Below are 20963 nucleotides of genomic sequence, written 5' to 3'. Positions count from 1 at the left end.
CTTTTGTTTGACCATTTTTTTGTATTTGAAGAAATGGGGCGGGACATTTACACCGGTGATGCAACTTAATGTATACGTGGGATAATTAGGATTATATTTTGGCACATTCTTCCATTAAAGATACCCTTCAGGTCAGAGGAGCTCAATTAATGGTGCTGAGGTCAGGGTTCACATCACTTATCAAACATTTCTATCTGTGTTGACTTAGTTTTTTTTTTTGCACTGGCACGCAATCATGAAGTGGAACAAAAAGTCCTTCCACAAACTTGTTTCCACATAGACATGGGGATGCTGAAGCCGTACCACAAATTCACAAGGGGACGGGTTTCGGATTTTCGTGTTTTTTTGACAAGAAGTCACCCCCATAAGCAGTGAAGTCTGTCAACAACGACTCACTCCCAGTTCTGATTGGATTTTTTGGTGCTGACGAAAGTAGCCCCAGCTAGTTGCTAGTTTTTTTTCCTCATAAATTTACCACTTTTTAGTCATGTAAATTTACAAGAATTAAGTCATAAATGTACAATTTTACTTTCATAATGACAGTAAAAGTACTAAAAGTTTTTTCTCATAAATTTGCAACTTTAGTTCCGTAATATCACAATATTTTCCTGTGAATCTACAACTTTATTTTTCATAATATTACAAATGTTTTCTTATAAATTTAAAAATTTTAGTCCTGTGATATTTTCTTCTTTTCATGAATTTACATGGATAAAGTCATAAATTTGCAACTTTTTGTAACCGTACAAGGTTTTTCCCATACATTTTCATAAAGTTACTTTTTTTGCATACATTTATGACTTCATACATTCATAAATTAGCAAGTTATTCTCGTAACATTATCGGTTTGTTCTCGTAAGTTTAATCAAGTTGTAAACAAGGTTTTAAACAAGGTTTTAAACAAGGTTTAAAACTTAAACTTAAACAAGGTTCGCTTTTATTCTTGTAATTTTTTTTTGTAAATTTTTTTGCGACTATTGTCGTAATATTTTTGTAGTTTTTTTTCTGTAAATTTACAACCGTATTGTCACAATATTACATGAATTTTTACTTATACATGTGCAAATTTATTCTTGTAAATTTACAAGAGTAAAGTCTTATTTCTGGCTTTATTTTTGTAATTTTTTAAATACATCTATGACCTAATTGTCATAATATTAAAAAACATTTCTCATAAAGTTAGGACTTTATTCTTGTAATATTATGAGTTCTTTCTTATAAGTGGACAACTTCATTCTAATATTAAAAAAAATATTTTCTATAATTTATTAAATATTATTCTAACTTTTTTTTTTTAACGTGGGAAATGTACGACTTTTCTTTATTTCTGGCATTTTTTTTCTTAATGCGTCTTCCCCGCATGATTTTTCTTCACATCTGCTGTGAGTTTGGGGAACGATGAGCGTCACCACATGAGATAAAGCATCGCTCACTTCCCTTTTCTTCCACGTCTGTCTTCCTTTTTGTGTGCTGACTGCCATGCTGATGATCTCTCCGCAAACAGCGTTGCGACGCTAAACACACACCTCTTTTCAAAATGTCTACGAGCCGTCACTGTCCACTGTTTATCGCTGCTTTTCTTTGTCGGGGTGTGAAAAAGAAGCGGCAAAGCGTTGTAATTAGTTCTCTGCTGCTGTTAATTAATTAATACCACGCAGTATTGGGGCCACATTGGGTGACGAGAGGGGCGGAGCTTGTCAACCCATCACCCGGTTCCAGACTCTCTAAGTGAATTTCCGAATATGATATGGCACTCAAACTGAATATTTTTGTAGTTCAATCATCGCAAACCTGTTTACAACATTATTAGAGCCCTCTAAACATGAAATAACACCCCTATATTCACCTTTTTACTCCTACTACCCAATACAGTAGATAAAATAAGCCACACACACACACTAGTGGATGTTTTGTGCTTGAAAGCAGCCAACCGACTCTCAGGCTGCATTGCAAATGTGCTGACACGTTGATGTATAGCAGCTCACTATGCTACCGGCTTTGCTGATTAAGGCTGTCATGTTGACGCTAATTCATCCTTACATAAATATACGCAGTCCAGATAGCAATGTGTAGGCCTGTTTTTTTTTGCGGAAATGCGGTTCACGTTTGTTTGTGACATGCACGGACTCGTGTTTGTGGGCTGACCTCGCCTCGCCTTTTTTTGGCTTAATACTTCAATTCTTAATACTTCAATTATTGTTGTAATATTGTGACATTTTTCTCGTTAAAACAGTTTAATAATTTAAATTTATTTTTTTTATTTCATTTTTTTTAACAATTTCAACTTTTTTTTTATTTCCTTCCTAACATATAGACTTTCTGCAACTAATATTACAACTTTAAAAAAATATATTCTTTCTAATTTTTCAGTTTAATACTTCAACTCTATGCCACCAAAATGACACATTTTCTTCAAAATACCTACAAGTTTATTCTCGAAAAATCTTTTTTCTTACTTTGTTACTTTGTTCTTGTCAAACATTTTTCATTTTTTTTCATTTAACAATTTAAACTCATTGTGACTCATATTGGTACATGTTTGTATATTTCTGAGGTACACATTGGGAGTGTTGAGTTGCTGTGTGATGAATTTAGTGTTGTTCTCAACCAGATGACACAGATAGTTGTTATACTGTTATATGTCATGACTTCCTGTGACTTCCAGTGGGTTATGAGTGCACTGATAGCTTCTGATTGGCTGAATAAAGACCTACTGTATCCTCACTGACTCGCAAGGGGTAAGTCCAAAATTGACTTGCAATGATCTGACTTGGTACTGGATCTGTATCAAAATTTGCCCACGCTCGCTGAGTGAGGTTGTTATTGTGAACAAGTGGTAAAAACCAGATAACCTTTTTTCTCAAACTTTCAAAGCCTCAGACCCCCAAGAGCCACGTAGAGCGTAAATAAATCAACTGGTGAGAGGTCGTGTCTGACATATAGTGAGTAACGTCGGCGCTTTGGGAGCACACACAAGAAATTCCTTCATTTTCTTCCAAGAACTGCACGCATCCCAGTAGAATGGTGATATCCATCAAAGAGTGGAAAAGCACACGTGCATTGAACACAACACCACCATCACATTAGCTCACTTGGTAGCTCATTGGTAGTATCACTGAATCATTCAAGGATCCTGTAAAAATTCAAGAAAACTGCTAATTATCAGTAAACCGAAAAAACGATTAATGGAATAGTGTTTAGAAGACAGGGCGGCGTGGCGGAGTGGTTAGCGCGCAGACCTCACAGCTAGGAGACCAGGTTTCAATTCCACCCCCATGGAATGTTCTCCCCGTGCATGCGTGGGTTTTCTCCGGGAACTCCGTTTTCCTCCCACATTCCAAAAACATGCTAGGTTAATTAGCGACTCCAAATTGTCCATCGGTATGAATGTGAGTGTGAATGGTTGTTTGTCTATATGTGCCCTGTGATTGGCTGGCCACCAGTCTGGTATCAGGTTTGTATCAGGTACACCTTTTGGGTGTTAAGTTGCTATGTGATGAATTTAGTGCTGTTGGTAGTGACGTCATCGTAACTGTCACTGTACACTTGTATATTTGCACATTTACACATTTGCCACCTAGACCTCACAACTAGGAGACCCGAGTTCAATTCCACCCTCGGCCATCTCTGTGTGGAGTTTGCATGTTCTCCCCATGCATGCGTGGGTTTTCTCCGTGGACTCCGGGTACTCCGGTTTCCGCCCACATTCCAAAAACATGCTAGGTTAATTAGCGACTCCAAATTGTCCATAGGTATGAATGTGAGTGTGAATGGTTGTTTGTCTATACTATGTGCCCTGTGATTGGCTGGCGACCAGTCCAGGGTTTACCCCGCCTCTCGCCAAAAGACAGCTGGGATAGGCTCCAGCACCCCCGCGACCCTCGTGAGGAAAAGCGGTAGAAAATGAATGAATGAATGTTTACAAATTTCCCCACAATTAACACAACTCAATGAAACTTAACTTAAATGAATCACGAAACAGTGGTGAACCTTCCTAGGAGTTACCCAGCCTACCAAAATGACGCCAAGAGGTCACAAAAGACCCCACAACAACATCCAAGGAAATACACTAGGCAAAAATAAGTGTGTCACTCAAGAAGAGTAAAACATGGTGGTGGTAGTGTGATGGTCTAGGGCTGTTTTGCTGCTTCAGGACCTGGAAGACTTGCTGTGATAAATGGAACCATGAATTCCGATAAAGGAGAATGTCCGGCCATCTGTTGGTGACCTAGTCAAAGTCTTGACCTGAATCCTATAACCTTAAAAAGGTACTTCATGCTGGAAAAGCCTCCAATGTGACTGAATGACAACAATTCTGCAAAGATGAACCATTTACGCATGACAAACAAGGAAATAACTTTTTCTCATTTCTATTTTTTTATTTTTTTTTGCTGCACGCCACCCTTTGGACATCGCTGGTGAAGCTTTTATCTTATCTACGTATGAGCCGCAACCAACGTGGGAACCAAAGGTACACACTGTGTGTGTATATATGCTCATTTGTCGAGTGCGATGCCATAAATCAAAACAAACACGCTCCCAATAAACTGATTGGAATAACTATCAGCATTGTGAAAGCGTCTCAAGGTTACTATGTTCATTACAGGCGTGCTCTGCAAATGCAATGCAAATGCAAATGAGGCTTTCTTGTTTTTAGTATGTGCAAGAGGGCTGTTTAAAAACAGCTGCAGACCACTGTCTTTTTAAGCTAACAAAATGTAAAACATTAGCAGTGTATCTGATTTATTACTTAACTATAGTTGTTTATTACATGTTGTCTTTCTATGTTACAAAAAAGTTGTGCATTGTTCATATGTTTGCAAACTTTTGCTCTCTAGCTGATGCTGCTGCTGTCAAAAAACAATTGGAATCACGGCAGCTCACGCACGCCCCCCTCGCTCCTTCAGGACGCAGTGAGTACTGCAGCGCCTCCATTGTATTATGATTAGCGGGAATAATGACGTCACACTTATATGAACTACATGGCACGAGCTATGTAGGAAGTCATGGAGTATGATGGTATGTCGTCTATTGTCTATCATTTACTGTTATTTACTGTTGTTTGCTTATTAAGACCTTTTGAAGCTCCTTTGTGATTAAGGGCTATATAAATAAACTTTACTTGACATGGTACACGTTCTTGTAACGTTGTAACAATGGCACCATGCTGACAAACACAATCCAACGGCGCCATTTTTACTGAAGAAAAAACGTCCAAAACCATTGATATTATACAGAAAACACCTTTATAGCACAGTTGAATGGACACAAGTGAATATTTACGCTATAACATAAATATTCACTTGGGTTAAAAACAAAATGCTGGGTTAAAATCAACCCAAATTGGGTTGTTTTTAACCAAGCATTTTTAAGAGCGTAGCAGGAATAATGACGTCACACTTACATGAATGACATGGCACGAGCTATGTAGGAAGTCATGGTGTATGATGGTAAGTCGTCTATTGTCATTTATCATTTACTGTTATCTACTGTTGCCTGCTTGTTAAACCCTTTTGTGATTAAGTTCTATATAAATAAACTTGACTTGACATAATACACGTTCTTGTAACGTTGTAACAATGGCAACTATGCTGACATGTTGCCAACATTGCATTGACATGCAATCCAACGTCGCCATTTTTACTGAAGAAAATGTCCAAAACCGTTGATATTATACAGAAAACACCTTTATAGCACAGTTGAATGCACACATGTGAATATTTTAAAGTAGAAATTGAAGTAAAAATGAAAGAGAAGGTGTGTCCGCGTGTCTATGAGCTCACAATGACGTTTCATCGGCTGCTTGTCACTCACCTCAACAAAATGGGAGGAGGCGTCACCGCCGCAGCCATTCGCGCTCGTGCTCTCTCGTGCGCAAGAACGCACAGAAGTCAGCCAAGTCCGGACTTCGAACCAAACCTAGCTTAACGTCAACCCTTGCCGCTGCTTGTGTGCTGATTTTTTGGGAAGAAAAACACCGAATATTCCTACTTTTGTTATTTTAAAGGATATGCGCGCGCGAGGCTTTTTCATCCTTCTGACCTTCATGTTGCTGGAACCCGTGAGTAGAACTTAGCACGTGACTTGAGCTCCTTTTTCAGCAATGCTTAGCAGTAATGTTGGAACTTTTTAGAGGTGCGCGCGCACACACACAGTTTGTTTTGGATGCAGGGGCGCGCCACACGGACCTCAGCAGCACACACAGGCACCTTAACAATGTTTAGTTTTAATATCATCTTCATTAATCCCGGGAATAGAAGAAAGAAAATCTCTGTTTTTATAAACTTGTGTGAACTGAAGGATGTTGATCCTTACAACACACACACACACACATACACACACATGTTTCCCAATCATATGACGTTCGCTCTGACACTTATGTGTTTTTATTCCCCCGGCATGGAGCGGGGATGCATGGGTGTTTCTCCACGCAGCGTCATGGCAACAGCATCCTTTGTCTGTCTCCCCAGCATCCTTCCCCACAACCGTCTCCCGTGACCAAAGCATGTATGATTTATGTGTCACTGACACCGCAGGTCAAAGCGCTAAAAATAGCGTAGGTACCTTGACGGGATGGTCAACTTACTGAGCATAGACTATAAGTAGAAAACACAAAAATAGGAAAACTTCTATAAACACACGGAAACGGGTGTGACGTTGTGATGTAGCGTACGCACCCTCCATTCCCGGCGAGTCGCACGACCACCAGGCCTGTCACGATAACTAATTTTGCTGGTCCATATAATTCTGCTTACAAAATATTGTCAATAAATCGATGTTATCTACATTTAAATCTGTATTGTCATGAGAGGTGTAATTCACAGTTGAACCACTAGATGGTACTCAAGTGACTGACCGAAGTTGCTTGTGTTTGTGTGGTTTAAAATGTATTATACTGAATGGTTGTATTACTTTCGCAATGTAGCGAGCGACACTGTGTGTGAGCGCGCATCATGACCAAAAAAGCCTGATTCAGCGTTGATTGTCAGGACGATAGCGTCGCTGCCCGAGTTTTTTTTTTCCCGGTTGTCGGATTTCATTCTGTTTGAAACGAAAATATTCCCACAGTGAGTTCTAATCAGCAGTAGAACTTAGGCAAGTTTCAGGAAAATATCAGCTCCTGACTAAAACCAGCGTTTTTGTGAAAAGACACATTTCAAGCATGATTTTACTACAACACAAAAAGCGTATTTTTACATCAAAATAACCATTTATTTACAAATATAACACCATGAACTATTTTCAATGTGTGGAATACTATTATGTAATAATAAAATGTAAATAATACTAATACTATTATGACGATGGCGTCGCTGCCCGAAGTTTTTTTTTTCCCGGTTGTCGGATTTCATTCTGTTTGAAACGAAAATATTCCCACAGTGAGTTCTAATCAGCAGTAGAACTTAGGCAAGTTTCAGGAAAATATCACCTCCTAACTAAAACCAGCTTTTTATGTGAAAAGACACATTTCAAGCATGATTTTACTACAACACAAAAAGCGTATTTTTACATCAAAATAACCATTTATTTACAAATATAACACCATGAGCTATTTTCAATGTGTGGAATACTATTATGTAATAATAAAATGTAAATAATACTAATACTATTATGACGATGGCGTCGCTGCCCGAGGTTTTTTTTTCCCCCGGTTGAGAAAACTGTAAGTGTCGGTTGTCGGATTTCATTCTGTTTGAAATGAAAACATTCCCACAGTGAGTTCTAATCAGCAGTAGAACTTGGGCAAGTTTCAGGAAAATATCAGCTCCAGCTTTTTATGTGAAAAGACACATTTCAAGCATGATTTTCTACTTTGACACAAATATAGATTAAGATATGCCTTTATTCGTCCCTCAGTGGGGAAATTTGTATAAATATGTTTTGCTTTGGGATAGCTCATATATCTAAACAACCATAAACAACACAAAAAGCGTATTTTTACATCAAAATAACCATTTATTTACAAATATAACACCATGAACTATTTTCAATGTGTGGAATACTATTATGTTATTTGGCTTTTTAGGTATATTTTTCTTATCGCTATGATGACTTTTGCAGTGTATTGGCATTTTAGGTCATTATTTTCTAATTTACACTGAAATTTTTATTTTATATAAGTTTAAAAGGTATTATACTGAATGGTTGTATTACTTTTTCAATGTAGCGAGCGACACTGTCTGTGAGCGCGCATCATGACCAAAAGCCTGATTTAGGCTCTGATTTAGGCTGTCAGGACGATGGCGTCGCTGCCCGAGGTTTTTTTTCCCGGTTGAGAAAACTGTAAGTGTCGGTTGTCGGATTTCATTCTGTTTGAAACGGAAATATTCCCACAGTGGGTTTGTCGGAAGGTGAAATCATGGCTTCTGTGCCTGCACTACAAAAGCAGAGTGAACACTCTTGTCATCCAGCCTGTGTGGCAGATGGAACACACAAATATATCCATAAGTATTGACGTTTTTTTTTTAAAAATATTTTTTAAAATATTTTTTTAATCATTGAATTGAGCACGCCCGCAACTCAAAAATCTTATTTCCTTCTATTTTTTGATGAGTTAAAACATTAAACTTTAGGCCAACACGGATGCACAAATATTCCCAAATTGCATGTATTGTTGTAAAAGAGTGTCGGGGAAAAATACCATAATATTTCAAGTAGTACTTTCTAGACTCGAACGGGTGCCTAGCTAAGACGCCACATGAATCACACGTGGAATGGAAAAGGTGGGAGTCATATTGTGGACTGACATTGTGACTAACAATGGCCGCCTGATTTACATTGAAAGGAACCACTCATCCAACCCAAGTAAGCAATAAATCCTGCGCTTGCAGTTTGTGTAGTCTGCTAGTCCCCCCCCCCCCCCCCCCCCCTTCCGTACAGCCACATCATTCCACAGTGTAAAACACACAAAAATACACAAAAACGTGCATACTGAAGAACTACTTTACTGGCCTGCTGACACCTTGCCATACACCACACCAGCTAGCTACTAGCCTGTTAGCTACCCAAGCATTCAGCTAATCAATGCATCCAGGAAGGAAGATCTGTGATTGAGTAAAACGACCATACGCCAAAGTACTGTAAGTATTACATGTTATCACAAATGTACCTGTTACTACTTTTAGTAATACTATTAGAGCCACAAAAAAAAATTGGACATTTCGAGAACAAAGTCGTAAATTTATGGGAATGAAGTTGGAAATTTCCGACTTCTACAAGTTGTACATTTTGGAAAAAGTAAATTTCATGAAAAAAGCAATAAATTTAGCAGAAAGAAGGTCATAAATTTACAAGAATAAAATTTTAAACAAAAAAAGTAAATTTGTGATTTAAAAAAGTCGTACATTTAAGAGAAAGAGAGCCATAAATTTACACGAATAAAGTTTTAAATTTAAGACAAAAAGTACATTTACGGAAAGATCTATGATCTAAGGTTAAAGCTGTAAATTTAAGGAAAAAAGTCCTAAATTTAAGATTTAAAAAACTCAAGGAAGTCATACATTGACAAAGATAAAGTTGTAAATTTAAGACAAAAAAGTACATTTCCAAGAAAAAAGGGAGTAAATGTAAGAAAGTGATAATTTTACAAGAATAAAGTTGTAGATTTAATACGAAAAAAAAGTTAATTTATGAAGAAAAAAATAACTTTTCAATTTACGTGAAAGAAAACCATAAATTTACAAGAATAACGTTGTAAATTTAAAACAAAAAGGTAAAGTTCAGAAAAAAATTAAGACAAAATGATTTCAATTTCCTTGTAAATTTAAGAAAAAATTTTACAAGGAACTCATAAATTTAAATATATATAAATTTAAGACAAAAAAGTACTTTTATGAGAAAAAAAGGTCATAAATGTAAGAAAATAAAGTGATAATTTTACAAGAATAAAGTTGTATTGAAAGGTAAACTTTATTCTGCTAAATGGAGGACCTTTATTGTGAAAATGTTTGTCCATCATAGATAGAAAATGATGTGTTTTGGTCTTTGTTGAATGATGACTCTTTTCTTCGCAGGTGTCGTCAGCGCAGAACCAGATGTGTGACATGATGAAGGAGATCGCCAAGGAGAGAGAGCTGTGCGAGGGGGAAATCGAGAACAAGACGTCAGGTATACGACACATTTGGACTCGGTCATCTTTGGTCTCCTTATTTGCTTAGGGCGCATCCGGCATAGATCAGGGTCCAGCGTAGAAGTCACTAAACAGGCTCTCAAACCTTCCCTTGGGCAGAACACGCCGCATGATTGCACATATTTATTCTTACGCCTCCTGCCGTGGCCTCGTCACGTGCGCTTCAGCTCAAATTCCTAAATAAACACCCCGCTATTTTTTCATGTTTTTTTTACAAATGATTGCAATTTTTTCTACCATTTCCCATCTTTAGTAATCAGCAGTAGAACTTAGGCAAGTTTCAGGAAAATATCAGCTCCTGACTAAAACTATTTTTTTTGTGAAAAGACATATTTCAAGCATGATTTTACTTTGACACAAATATTATTTGCTTTACGATAGCTCATATATCTAAATAACTATATACAACAAAAAAAGCATATTTTTTACATCAAAATAACCATTTATTTACAAATATAACACCATGAACTTTGTGTGGAATACTATTATGTTTTTATTTACTTTTTAGGTATATTTTCCTTAATGATATGGTGATTTTTTACAGTGTATTGGCATTTTAGGTCATTATTTTATAATTGAAAATAAATAATTTTGGGGTCTTTTAGCATTTAAGTTGATTTTTTTTGTCATTTAGATGATGATGTTTGTGGGTTTTTTGGCCTTTTTGTACATTTTCCTGATCTATATGATGCTGTTTGCGGTGTATTGACATTTTAGGTTATTATTTTCTAATTTACAATGTGAAGTTTGGGTTTTTTAGCATTTTAGTTGTTTTTTTTTGTCATTTAGATGATGACATTTGTGGGTTTTTTGGCACATTTTCCTGATCTATATGATGCTGTTTCCAGTGTATTGACATTTTAGGTCATTATTTTCTAATTTACAATGTGAAGTTTGGGTTTTTTTAGCATTTTAGTTTATTTTTTTTGTCATTTAGATGATGACATTTGTGGGTTTTTTTGGTACATTTTCCTGATCTATATGATGCTGTTTCCAGTGTATTGACATTTTAGGTTATTATTTTTTAATTTACAGTGTGAAGTTTTGGGTCTTTTAGCATTTTAGTAGATTTTTTTTGTCATTTAGATGATGACGTTTGTGGGTTTTTTGGCCCTTTTGTACATTTCCCTGATCTATATGATGCTGTTTGCAGTGTATTGGCATTTTAGGTCATTATTTTCTAATTAAAACTAAATAAGTTTCGGGTCTTTTAGCATTTTAGTTGATTTTTTTTTGTAATTTAGATGATGATGTTTGTGGGTTTTTTGGCATTTTTTGGCACATTTTCCTGATCTATATGATGCTGTTTGCAGTGTATTGGCATTTTAGGTTATTATTTTCTAATTTACAGTGTGAAGTTTTGGGTCTTTTAGCATTTTAATAGATTTTTTTCTCATTTTGATGATGACATTTGTGGCTTTTTAGGCTTTTTTGGTACATTTTCCTGATCTATATGATGCTGTTTGCAGTGTATTGGCATTTTAGGTCATTATTTTCTAATTTACAATGTGGAGTTTTGGGTCTTTTAGCATTTTAGTAGATTTTTTTGGCATTTAGATGATGACGTTTGTGGGTTTTTTGGCCTTTTTGTTACATTTTCCTGATTTATATGATGCTGTTTGCAGTGTATTGGCATTTTAGGTCATTATTTTCTAATCTACAATGTGAAGTTTTGGGTAATTCTGCATTTTAGTTGATTTTTTTTCTCATTTTGATTATGACGTTTGTGGCTTTTTAGGCTTTTTTGGTACATTTTCCTGATCTATATGATGCTGTTTGCAGTGTATTAGCATTTTAGGTGATTTTGTTTACATTTACATGGTCAGGTTTGTGGTTTATTGGCATTTTATGTGACTTTATTCTTATTTAAATGATGAGATCTGTTGCCTTTTGGCATTCTAGGTCATATTTTTTTTCCTATTTATGATCAAAAGCGTTAATATGTAATATAAAAAGCAGGTGTTTCATCTTTAAAAGGATTCCCAGAGCGCTACGGCGGCGACTCTGATGAAATAGGTTGAGGTGCGGTGACCTACTTTAGCATCCTGAGATCAAATAGACGACGGAAAGTCACTGACAAGTGTTGATTTCAAATCGGAATATGCAAGAAAGGACGGGGAGCGTTTTCATTAGTCATCAAGTCAGGCGGTTTGGTGTGATCTGTCAGGGAGCTGATATTCCGGCTGCCATGGGAACACCGCTTCCCGTCTCGGGCCATGCTCGAAGCTCCTTGTGGGGGGGTACATGCTGATGTAGAAGTCATGTTTCGGATGTCTTGCAGGTTGCAGCGGGATGTGGGACAAGATCACCTGCTGGCCGAATGCTGACGTTGGCGACGTGGTCACCATCCCGTGCCCCAAATATCTTCTCTACTTCTCCATGGAGCTTCCCACACGCAAACGTAAGAAACGACATGAAACAAGTCTGACACCAACAGACGCTCACCTTTGACTTCTTTTGGCTTTTTAAGTGATTTCTTTATATTATTATACTATATGTCTTTTGGATAGCTAGCGTTTTTCCGTGATCAAGTTTGGGATTTTTTGCATTTTAGGAAAACTTTGTGGTTTCTTGGTGTTTTAGGTAATTTTGTTCTTATAAGTTAGTTTTTTGGGGCATTTTTGGTACATTTTCCTTCCTCCTATTTGATGAGGTTTGCAGTGTTTGCAGACTACTTCCTTAGTCACTTGGTGAAGCTGCTGATTTTTGGGCATTTGAGGTGATTTTTATCTCATTTACGCCATCAAATTTGTGTTGTTTCGGTACTTCAGGTGATTTTTTTTCTTTTTTCCATGATTGAAAATATGTTTTTTTCTTATTTTCATTGTCAGTTTTTTTTTTTTTTTTGCATTTTAAGTGATTTTTTTTCCCTATTTGCATAGTTTTGGGGGGGGGGGGGGGGCTTTTAATTATTTTCTTTTTTTTCTATTTCCAAAGTCTTTTGCATTTATGGTTTTATGATTTTTTTCTTCTTATTTTTCTTATTTTATTCTTATTTTTTAGAGGGCATTTTATATTTATATATATATTTTTTAATTTGCACGGTCATGTTTTTGGTCTTTTAGAATTTTAAATATCTTTTTTTTCCTTCCATGGTTTTTTCCCCCTATTTGTATAGTTTTGGGGGGCCGTTTTAATTATTTTCTTTTTTTTTCTATTTCTAAAGTCTTTTGCATTTATGGTTTTATGATTTTTTTCTTCTTATTTTTCTTATTTTATTCTCATTTTTTAGAGGGCATTATATATATATATATATATATATATATATATATATATATATATATATATATATTTTTTTTTAATTTACACAGTCATGTTTTTGGTCTTTTAGTATTTTAAATATATATATTTTTTTCCTTCCATGTTTTTTTTTCCTATTTGCATAGTTTTGGTGAGCCGTTTTAATTATTTTCTTTTTTCTATTTCCAAAATCTTTTGCATTTATGGTTTTATGATTTTTTTCTTATTATTTTTCTTATTTTATTCTTATTTTTTAGAGGGCATTTTATATTTATATATATATTTTTTAATTTACACGGTCATGTTTTTGGTCTTTTAGAATTTAAAATATATATATTTTTCCTTCCATATTTTTTTTCCTATTTGCATAGTTTTGGGGGGGCCGTTTTAATTATTTTCTTTTTTTTTCTATTTCCAAAGTCTTTTGCATTTATGGTTTTATGATTTTTTTCTTCTTATTTTTCTTATTTTATTCTTATTTTTTAGAGGGCATTTTATATTTATGTATATATTTTTTTAATTTACACGGTCATGTTTTTGGTCTTTTAGAATTTTTTATTATTTTTTTTTTCCTTCCATGGTGAAATTTGTGATGTTTTGGCGTTATAGGCACTGTTTTTCTATACACAGTCAAGGTTTTTTATTTTTATTTTAGGTGACTTAATCAGATATTTGACGTAATACCGCCTAAAGTCCTAAAGAGAAAAATATGAGTTCTCTGCATCAAGATCTGATTAGAGATGCATGCTATGTTTATTTATCCTGCTGTAATCCAGATCCATGGTCATGGGGATTTAGCTCATTACGTGGAAGGGACACCACTGCCATTACGCCGTTCGTAGAATGTTTCAGTGTTTGTCCCCACTGGGCTTAGCATGAAGTTCAATTTGTCATCAAGCGCCGCACCTACCGGTAGTTTCTTCTGTGTAATTATGCTCTAATTATGCTTTTCATCTTGAGGAAAAAGCCTCTGTGTGCTTCAGGGGCCTTCTGTAACATAAACACCAAGGCATGAAGTCGTCATTGTTTAAAAATTTGGTGTAAAGATGCACTTGTGAATATTTCTCTCCCCGTAATCACGGCGGAATTATTCCTCATGAATTATTCCAACTGCAGCTGGGCTTTGCTGGCTTTTCAATGGAATTCCTATTATGAGAACAAAAGTCATAAATGCTTTAGAATATTTTATTAATTTAACTCATTAAAATTTAGGCAAAAGGTCTTACATTTACAAAAATAAAGTCTAAATTAACGAAGGAAAAATTGCTGAGCTTAAGTTGTAAATTTACAAGAATAAAGTACTACATGTATGTGCACAAAGGTCATATATTTACATACAGCAAAGTTGTACATTTACGAGAATAACGTCGTAAATTCACGAAAAAAAAGTCTTACATTTACAACGATAAAGTCGTAAAAAAAGGGCATAAATATATGAGCATAATATTTTAAATGTACAAGAATAAAGTAGTACATTTATACAGAAAACATCTTAGATTTACAAAAAAAAAAAGTCATACATTTTCATAAAAGAAAAAAGTTGGACATTTACAAGAAAAAAGTTTACGAGAATAAAGTTGTAAGATTAGGGGAAAAAATATGTACATTTGCAAGCATAAAGTTGTAAATTTACAATAATAAAAACTTACATTTATACAAAAAATATCCTAAATTTACAAAAAAAAGTTACAAGAAAAAAAGTCATAAATTCACAAGATCAAAGTTGGACAAGCATGAGGAAAAAAAGTAAATAAAAAAATTTCAAAAAATAAAAAAATAAATAAAAAAATAAATACATTTACGAAAAAAAAATACTTACAAGCAAAGTCAGAAATTTACAATAATAAAGTCATAAATGCTCAAGAATAAAGTCATAAATTCACGTGAAAAACATCTTAAAAATCAAGTCATAACTTCATGAGAGCAAAGTCGTAATATAACGAGAATAAAATGGTACTTTTACGCCAAATTTACATGAATAACGTTGTCAATTTATTAGCATAAGGTTGTAAATTTATGTAAAAAACAGCTTCAATTTACAAAATGAAAGTCGTAAATTTACGAGAAAAAAGGATGTAACATTAACCAGAATAAAGTTGTAAGTTTACAAAAAAAAATTTAATTTACAAGCATAAGTTATAAACAATAATAAAGATGTACATTTATGCGAAAACATCAAAAATTTACAACAAAGTTACAAGAAAAAATGTTGGACACTTACGAGAAAAAAAGTCACAAATTTATGAGACAAGGAATTTACATTTATGAGCAAAAAATTGTAAATTCACAAGCTCAAAGTTGGACAAGTAAGAGAAAAAAATGTCGCAATGTGAAAAATGCTTCAATTTACAAAATGGAAGTCGTAAATTTACGAGAAAAAAAGGTCGTAACATTACGAGAATAAAATTGTACATTTGAGTGTAAACCTCCACCAAGTTTTTCATTCCGTTGTTTTGAACTTGGCTACACGGTGATCGAGTGGTTAGCGCGCAGGCCACACAGCTAGGAGACCAGAGTTTGATTCCACTCTGTGGAGTTTGCATGTTCTCCCCGTGCATGCGTGGGTTTTCTCCGGGTACTCCGGTTTCCTCCCACATTCCAAAAAAAATGCTAGGTTAATTAGCGACTCCAAATTGTCCATAGGTATGAATGTGAGTGTGAATGGTTGTTTGTCTATATGTGCCCTGTGATTGGCTGGTATCAGGTTTGTATCAGGTACACCTTTTGGGTGTTAAGTTGCTATGTGATGAATTTAGTGCTGTTGGTCGTGATGACATCATAACTGTCACTGTACACTTGTATATTTGCACATTTACACATTTGCCACGTAGACCTCACAACTAGGAGACCCGAGTTCAATTCCACCCTCGGCCATCTCTGTGTGGAGTTTGCATGTTCTCCCTGTGCATGTGTGGGTTTTCTCCGGGTACTCCGGTTTCCTCCCACATTCCAAAAACATGCTAGTTTAATTAGCGACTCCAAATTGTCCATAGGTATGAATGTGAGTGTGAATGGTTGTTTGTCTATATGTGTGATATGTGTGATTGACTGGCCACCAGTCCAGGGTGTACCCCGCCTCTCGCCTGAAGACAGCTGGGATAGGCTCCAGCACCCCCTCGACCCTTATGAGGATAAGTGGTAGATACAATCCCAATTAGTCATGCAGACTAAGACTATACTTGAGGAGAATTACGTTCTCCAGACATGTCAAGCGGCAGAGATGTTGACGTTAGAGGTCCTTGACCCACAGTGCATCATCTCCTGCTCGCCGAGCAGAAACCACATAGGAAGTGAACTGAGGTTGAATTAGCAGCATGTGAAAAGGTTCAATGCTGCAAAGACCAGGTTCCTGGGAAGCACTGATGTGACCCAGATGGGATGAGATCTAGTGACCTTAGAATGGAAGAGGTCTTCAGGGAACATATGGAAGTCGGCTATGAATCATGATGTATACCTGTCATCTGCAAGTGAAATCAACCAATCATCGCTGGTTCATTTGGGACAAACCTGGTATGCATTTTATGTCCAAGTCTGTCAAGCGCAAACAAAACAAAGCTAGGAACGGCGTGCTTCCTGCATGCGAATGACGTGAAACAAAGCCTCGATCTAAATGACGATGAAGCTCGTTTCAGCTCTGTCTTGTTGTCGTCGCGCAGTCAAGTTTTTCACGGGGGGGAGGAGGAGGAACGGTGATGAAAGCATTCTTCTGGCAGCGCCTCAAACGCGCCAAATCCAGCGAGTGCGCGGCCTGAAACAGCAGGAGCTTATCAGCCTTTGTGTCTTGTCACGTTGTTTGAGCAATCTAAGCCTCCCTCTTCTCGTCAATATGCTGCTCAGGTATTTGTCAGCCCGACATACTTCAATGCCAACCGTATTCTTAACTATTCTCCACCTTGATAATGGCCGGCGAGTGATACGGTTGGGAAATATCTGAAGTGTCCGACATGGAAATTTCGAAATTTTTTGGACTCAACAATATCATCAAAGACTCTCTATTTGATAGGATCATGATCTTTGATCTCAGTCTCAGGATTTCATGAACAAAAAAACGCTAAACTCATCACACAGCAACTTAGCACTCAATAGGTACACCTAAGAAATATACAAACAAGTACCATTATATGTTTAAAATAAAAAAAAACTTTAAATTTTATCCCACAATGCATTTCATCTGGGCAAAGCATTTAATTGGAAGACAAGCCTCTGTCCACCGGAGCGAGCCAAAGGAGCCTAGAGCCAAGAGGGGGGCTGACGTCATTGCAGCGACATGGAAATTTCTAAATATTTATGATTTTGGACTCAACAATATCATCAAAGACTCTCTATTTGATAGGATCATGATCTTTGATCTCAGTCTCAGGATTTCATGAACAAAAAAAACGCTAAACTCATCACACAGCAACTTAGCACTCAATAGGTACACCTATGAAATATGCAAACAAGTACCATTATATGTTTAAAATAAAAAAAACTCTAAAGTTTTTCAGACAAGCCTCTGTCCACCGGAGCGAGCCAAAGGAGCCTAGAACCAAGAGGGAGGCTGACGTCATTGCAGCTACATGGAAATTTCTAAATTTTGATGATTTTGGACTCAACAATATCATCAAAGACTGACTTGACTCAGACTTGGAAATACGAGAGATGTAGCGTGACCTCCGGTGCATCAGCTAAATTTCGAGTACGTAAGCCGCACATGTCCACGTCACAAAACAGCATGTTATGGCACGCACGACTCCGTGAGGACCAGTCAGCTCTCTATTTGATAGGATCATGATCTTTGATCTCAGTCTCAGGATTTCATGAACAAAAAAAACGCTAAACTCATCACACAGCAACTTAGCACTCAATAGGTACACCTATGAAATATGCAAACCAGTACCATTATATGTTTAAAATTAAAAAAAAAAGTTGTTCCCACAATGCATTTCATCTGGGCAAAGCATTTCATTGGCAGACTCTGTCTGTAAGCCTCTGTCCACCGGAGCGACCCAAAGGAGCCTAGAGCCAAGAAGAGGGAGGCTGACGTCATTGCAGCTACATGGACATTTCTAAATTTTGATGATTTTGGACTCAACAATATCATTTCATATGAGACTTTCATATTTTCATATGGGAAATACGAGGAATGTACATTTCAAGGAAAAAAAACATATTTGTACGCAAGCATGTACGTATGTCCACGTCATAAAACGGCATATTATGGCACGCACGACTCTGCGAGGACCAGTCAGCTCTCTATTTGATAGGATCATGATCTTTCATCCCCCACAATGCATTTTGTCTGCAAAACATTTCATTGAAAGACAAGCACTGAAATGCTGCCTCCGTCCACCGGAGGGAGGCTGACGTCATTGCAGCGCCAAACAGGGCCACAATCGGGACACCCGTGCCACTTTTGCTGTCCCCTACTAAACAGTGATTATGACCTGTATGACTACGCAGCTTTTTATTTGAACGTGTCACGGTAACTTGTACTATTGAGTGTACTAATACTAAACAGTGACTATGACTTGTAAGGACTTGAACATTTCAAGCCTAAGACTTGGGCATTGACTTAGACTTGCACATTTTTACTCGGGACTTGACTCGAGACTTGGGACTTTTCTCCCAAATACTACAACTAGTAGCCATGTACAGATCAGGGTAGTGTAGATATCCCTCATGGTATTTGGAAGAAGGGGTAATTCATGATAAGTACTTTATTCATAGACTGTACTGTAGGTCAAAGATGGTCATATACAGTACATGTTAAACTGCTTATCTGGGGGTTTAACCCCTCATCTACACATAAATACTGTTACGCCCCCGAGCTGAAGGCCACTTGAACAGTAGTCAGGAAGACGACTAGGAAACCCGCTGGTCCTAAAACCAAGTCTAAGGGGGATTGATGCCACCACAAGGGTATGCTAAGTATGGTCGTGCTGGAGGGTGTAGCAGATGGCACAACGTTCTCTTCAACGTTCTCCTGTCTATCAAATATGGTCTATCCACCAATTAGAGTAGGCAGCAAATGTCTGTAGTACAGCCCGCCGCCCCCAACGTGAAGGTACCACCTTTTGGGTCCCTGTTTGGAATGAATCATGCATGTTGTTATGTAGTTTAATAAACAACAATGTGTAGACTTTTTTTTACATCGTCCCGGAAATATTGACAACTTTGTGACTTTGTTGCTATATGTTTTGCTATATATAGATAGCAGTGTCCTCCTCACCATCATGCAGAGGCCGAGGAGTTCAAGTACCTCAGGTTTTTGTTCATGAGATCATCCATCACCTGGCAACAGCAAGCCTTTCTGGCAAAAGTGTCACAGGTGTCCCAATTGTGGCGCTGTTTGGCTGCTGCAGTGACGTCAGCCTCCCTCTTGGCTCTCGGCTCCTTCGGCTTGTTCCAGTGGACAGAGGCTTGTCTGCCAATGAAATGCTTTGCCCGGAAGAAATGCATTGTGGGAAAAACTTTGTTGATAAATGTCCATTTTGTAGGTCAGTACCCGCAAGGTTTCGGTCTTTCGGATAAAACTTTGAGTCGTCATGGGAGATCCATTTGTCAGCCTACGGGGGAAGCGAACACGGTGACAGTGAGAATGCATTATATCAATGTGTTCTTCAATAACTGTCGACTTTTCAAGTTCTAAGCACAGTTCTTGCTCATCGCCTCTCCACAACTTGTTTCCTGTCCCGTTTAGGGAACTGATTTGCAATCATCGCGTCCTAACTGCACCGATTGATATTTGCATATTTAGCAATAAGAGAAAAAAAATAATTTTCCCCTCTAGAGACGAATCTTCTATTCTGAGCTTTGGGCGACTGAATTTGATGAACTGCAGCTTCCTGTCTGAAGTTCCCTCTCCTGTGGTGTTCTCCACATAGATCATGTCCTTTAATGAGGGTCATGAATCTTCTCGGTTAAATGTACATACATCCACCTTTGGCTTGTGCCCCCTCGGGCAGGGGCAGAGTAAAAATACCTCACTGCCCCCCGACTGAGGGCCTGCAGTCGTATATATCCAGTCAGAGTAATTAAGAGGCAAATACACGTGGGAACCGTCCCGGTATCTTTTAACCGACGACTGATCCCCTTCAGTCATGCCTCCTCTCCATTTCCTTTTAGCATTTGGGAGCATTCCAGTGAGAAGGTCCCTTTTGTGACGTAATTAAGGGTGAGGAAATGCAAGAGTGGGTTTGCCTCGCGGCTCGCAAAAGCTCAACTGGAGTGGTTGATGGCGGTATCCTCTTAGTGGATTTACAGCGAAAGAGAGGCTTTCATGAATGTACAAACAGGCTTTATATCAAGGTGCCTGCCAAAGGTAGCACTCAAAGATCACAGGTGAGATGGAGGCTATCACTAAAGATTTTTGGGCGAGGGCGGGGCCCAATTATGGGGTGCTCACATTCATATCTATAATGACTTCATCCCCTGCTGATTTTGGAGATCAAAGGTTACTTTTTTCACTATTTTTTCTTGTTAAATTTTCTTTTTTATTCGCATAATATCGGAACTTTTTCCCGAAAATTTCAACTATGTTATTTGTTGTTCATAATTTTTCCGTTATTATTTATTTATATAAATTTTTGCTTTATTCTTGTAAAATTACTGC

The 20963-nt window shown here is 37.0% G+C and overlaps 1 protein-coding gene across 5 annotated transcripts in view; it reads left to right on the top strand.

Moving 5' to 3' along the window:
• LOC131125120 (vasoactive intestinal polypeptide receptor-like) overlaps positions 1–20963 on the top strand; it is a 41950-nt gene that overhangs the window by 3248 nt on the left and 17739 nt on the right. Inside the window, exons 4-8 of one of the 5 annotated variants that reach the window (XM_058066320.1) lie at positions 4154–4268; positions 4425–4471; positions 4839–4913; positions 10014–10107; positions 12411–12530. In XM_058066320.1, coding sequence (XP_057922303.1) covers positions 4842–4913; positions 10014–10107; positions 12411–12530 — 286 coding nt within the window. In that variant the 5' untranslated portion in view covers positions 4154–4268; positions 4425–4471; positions 4839–4841. The other 4 variants (XM_058066321.1, XM_058066324.1, XM_058066323.1 and 1 more) reach the window with 4 other exon arrangements.

The sequence above is a fragment of the Doryrhamphus excisus genome, chromosome 3 (assembly GCF_030265055.1).
Source record: "Doryrhamphus excisus isolate RoL2022-K1 chromosome 3, RoL_Dexc_1.0, whole genome shotgun sequence".
In the NCBI taxonomy this organism is placed as follows: domain Eukaryota; kingdom Metazoa; phylum Chordata; class Actinopteri; order Syngnathiformes; family Syngnathidae; genus Doryrhamphus; species Doryrhamphus excisus.
Note: the sequence above shows the minus strand (reverse complement) of the source record. Positions and strands in the feature narration are given on the sequence as shown.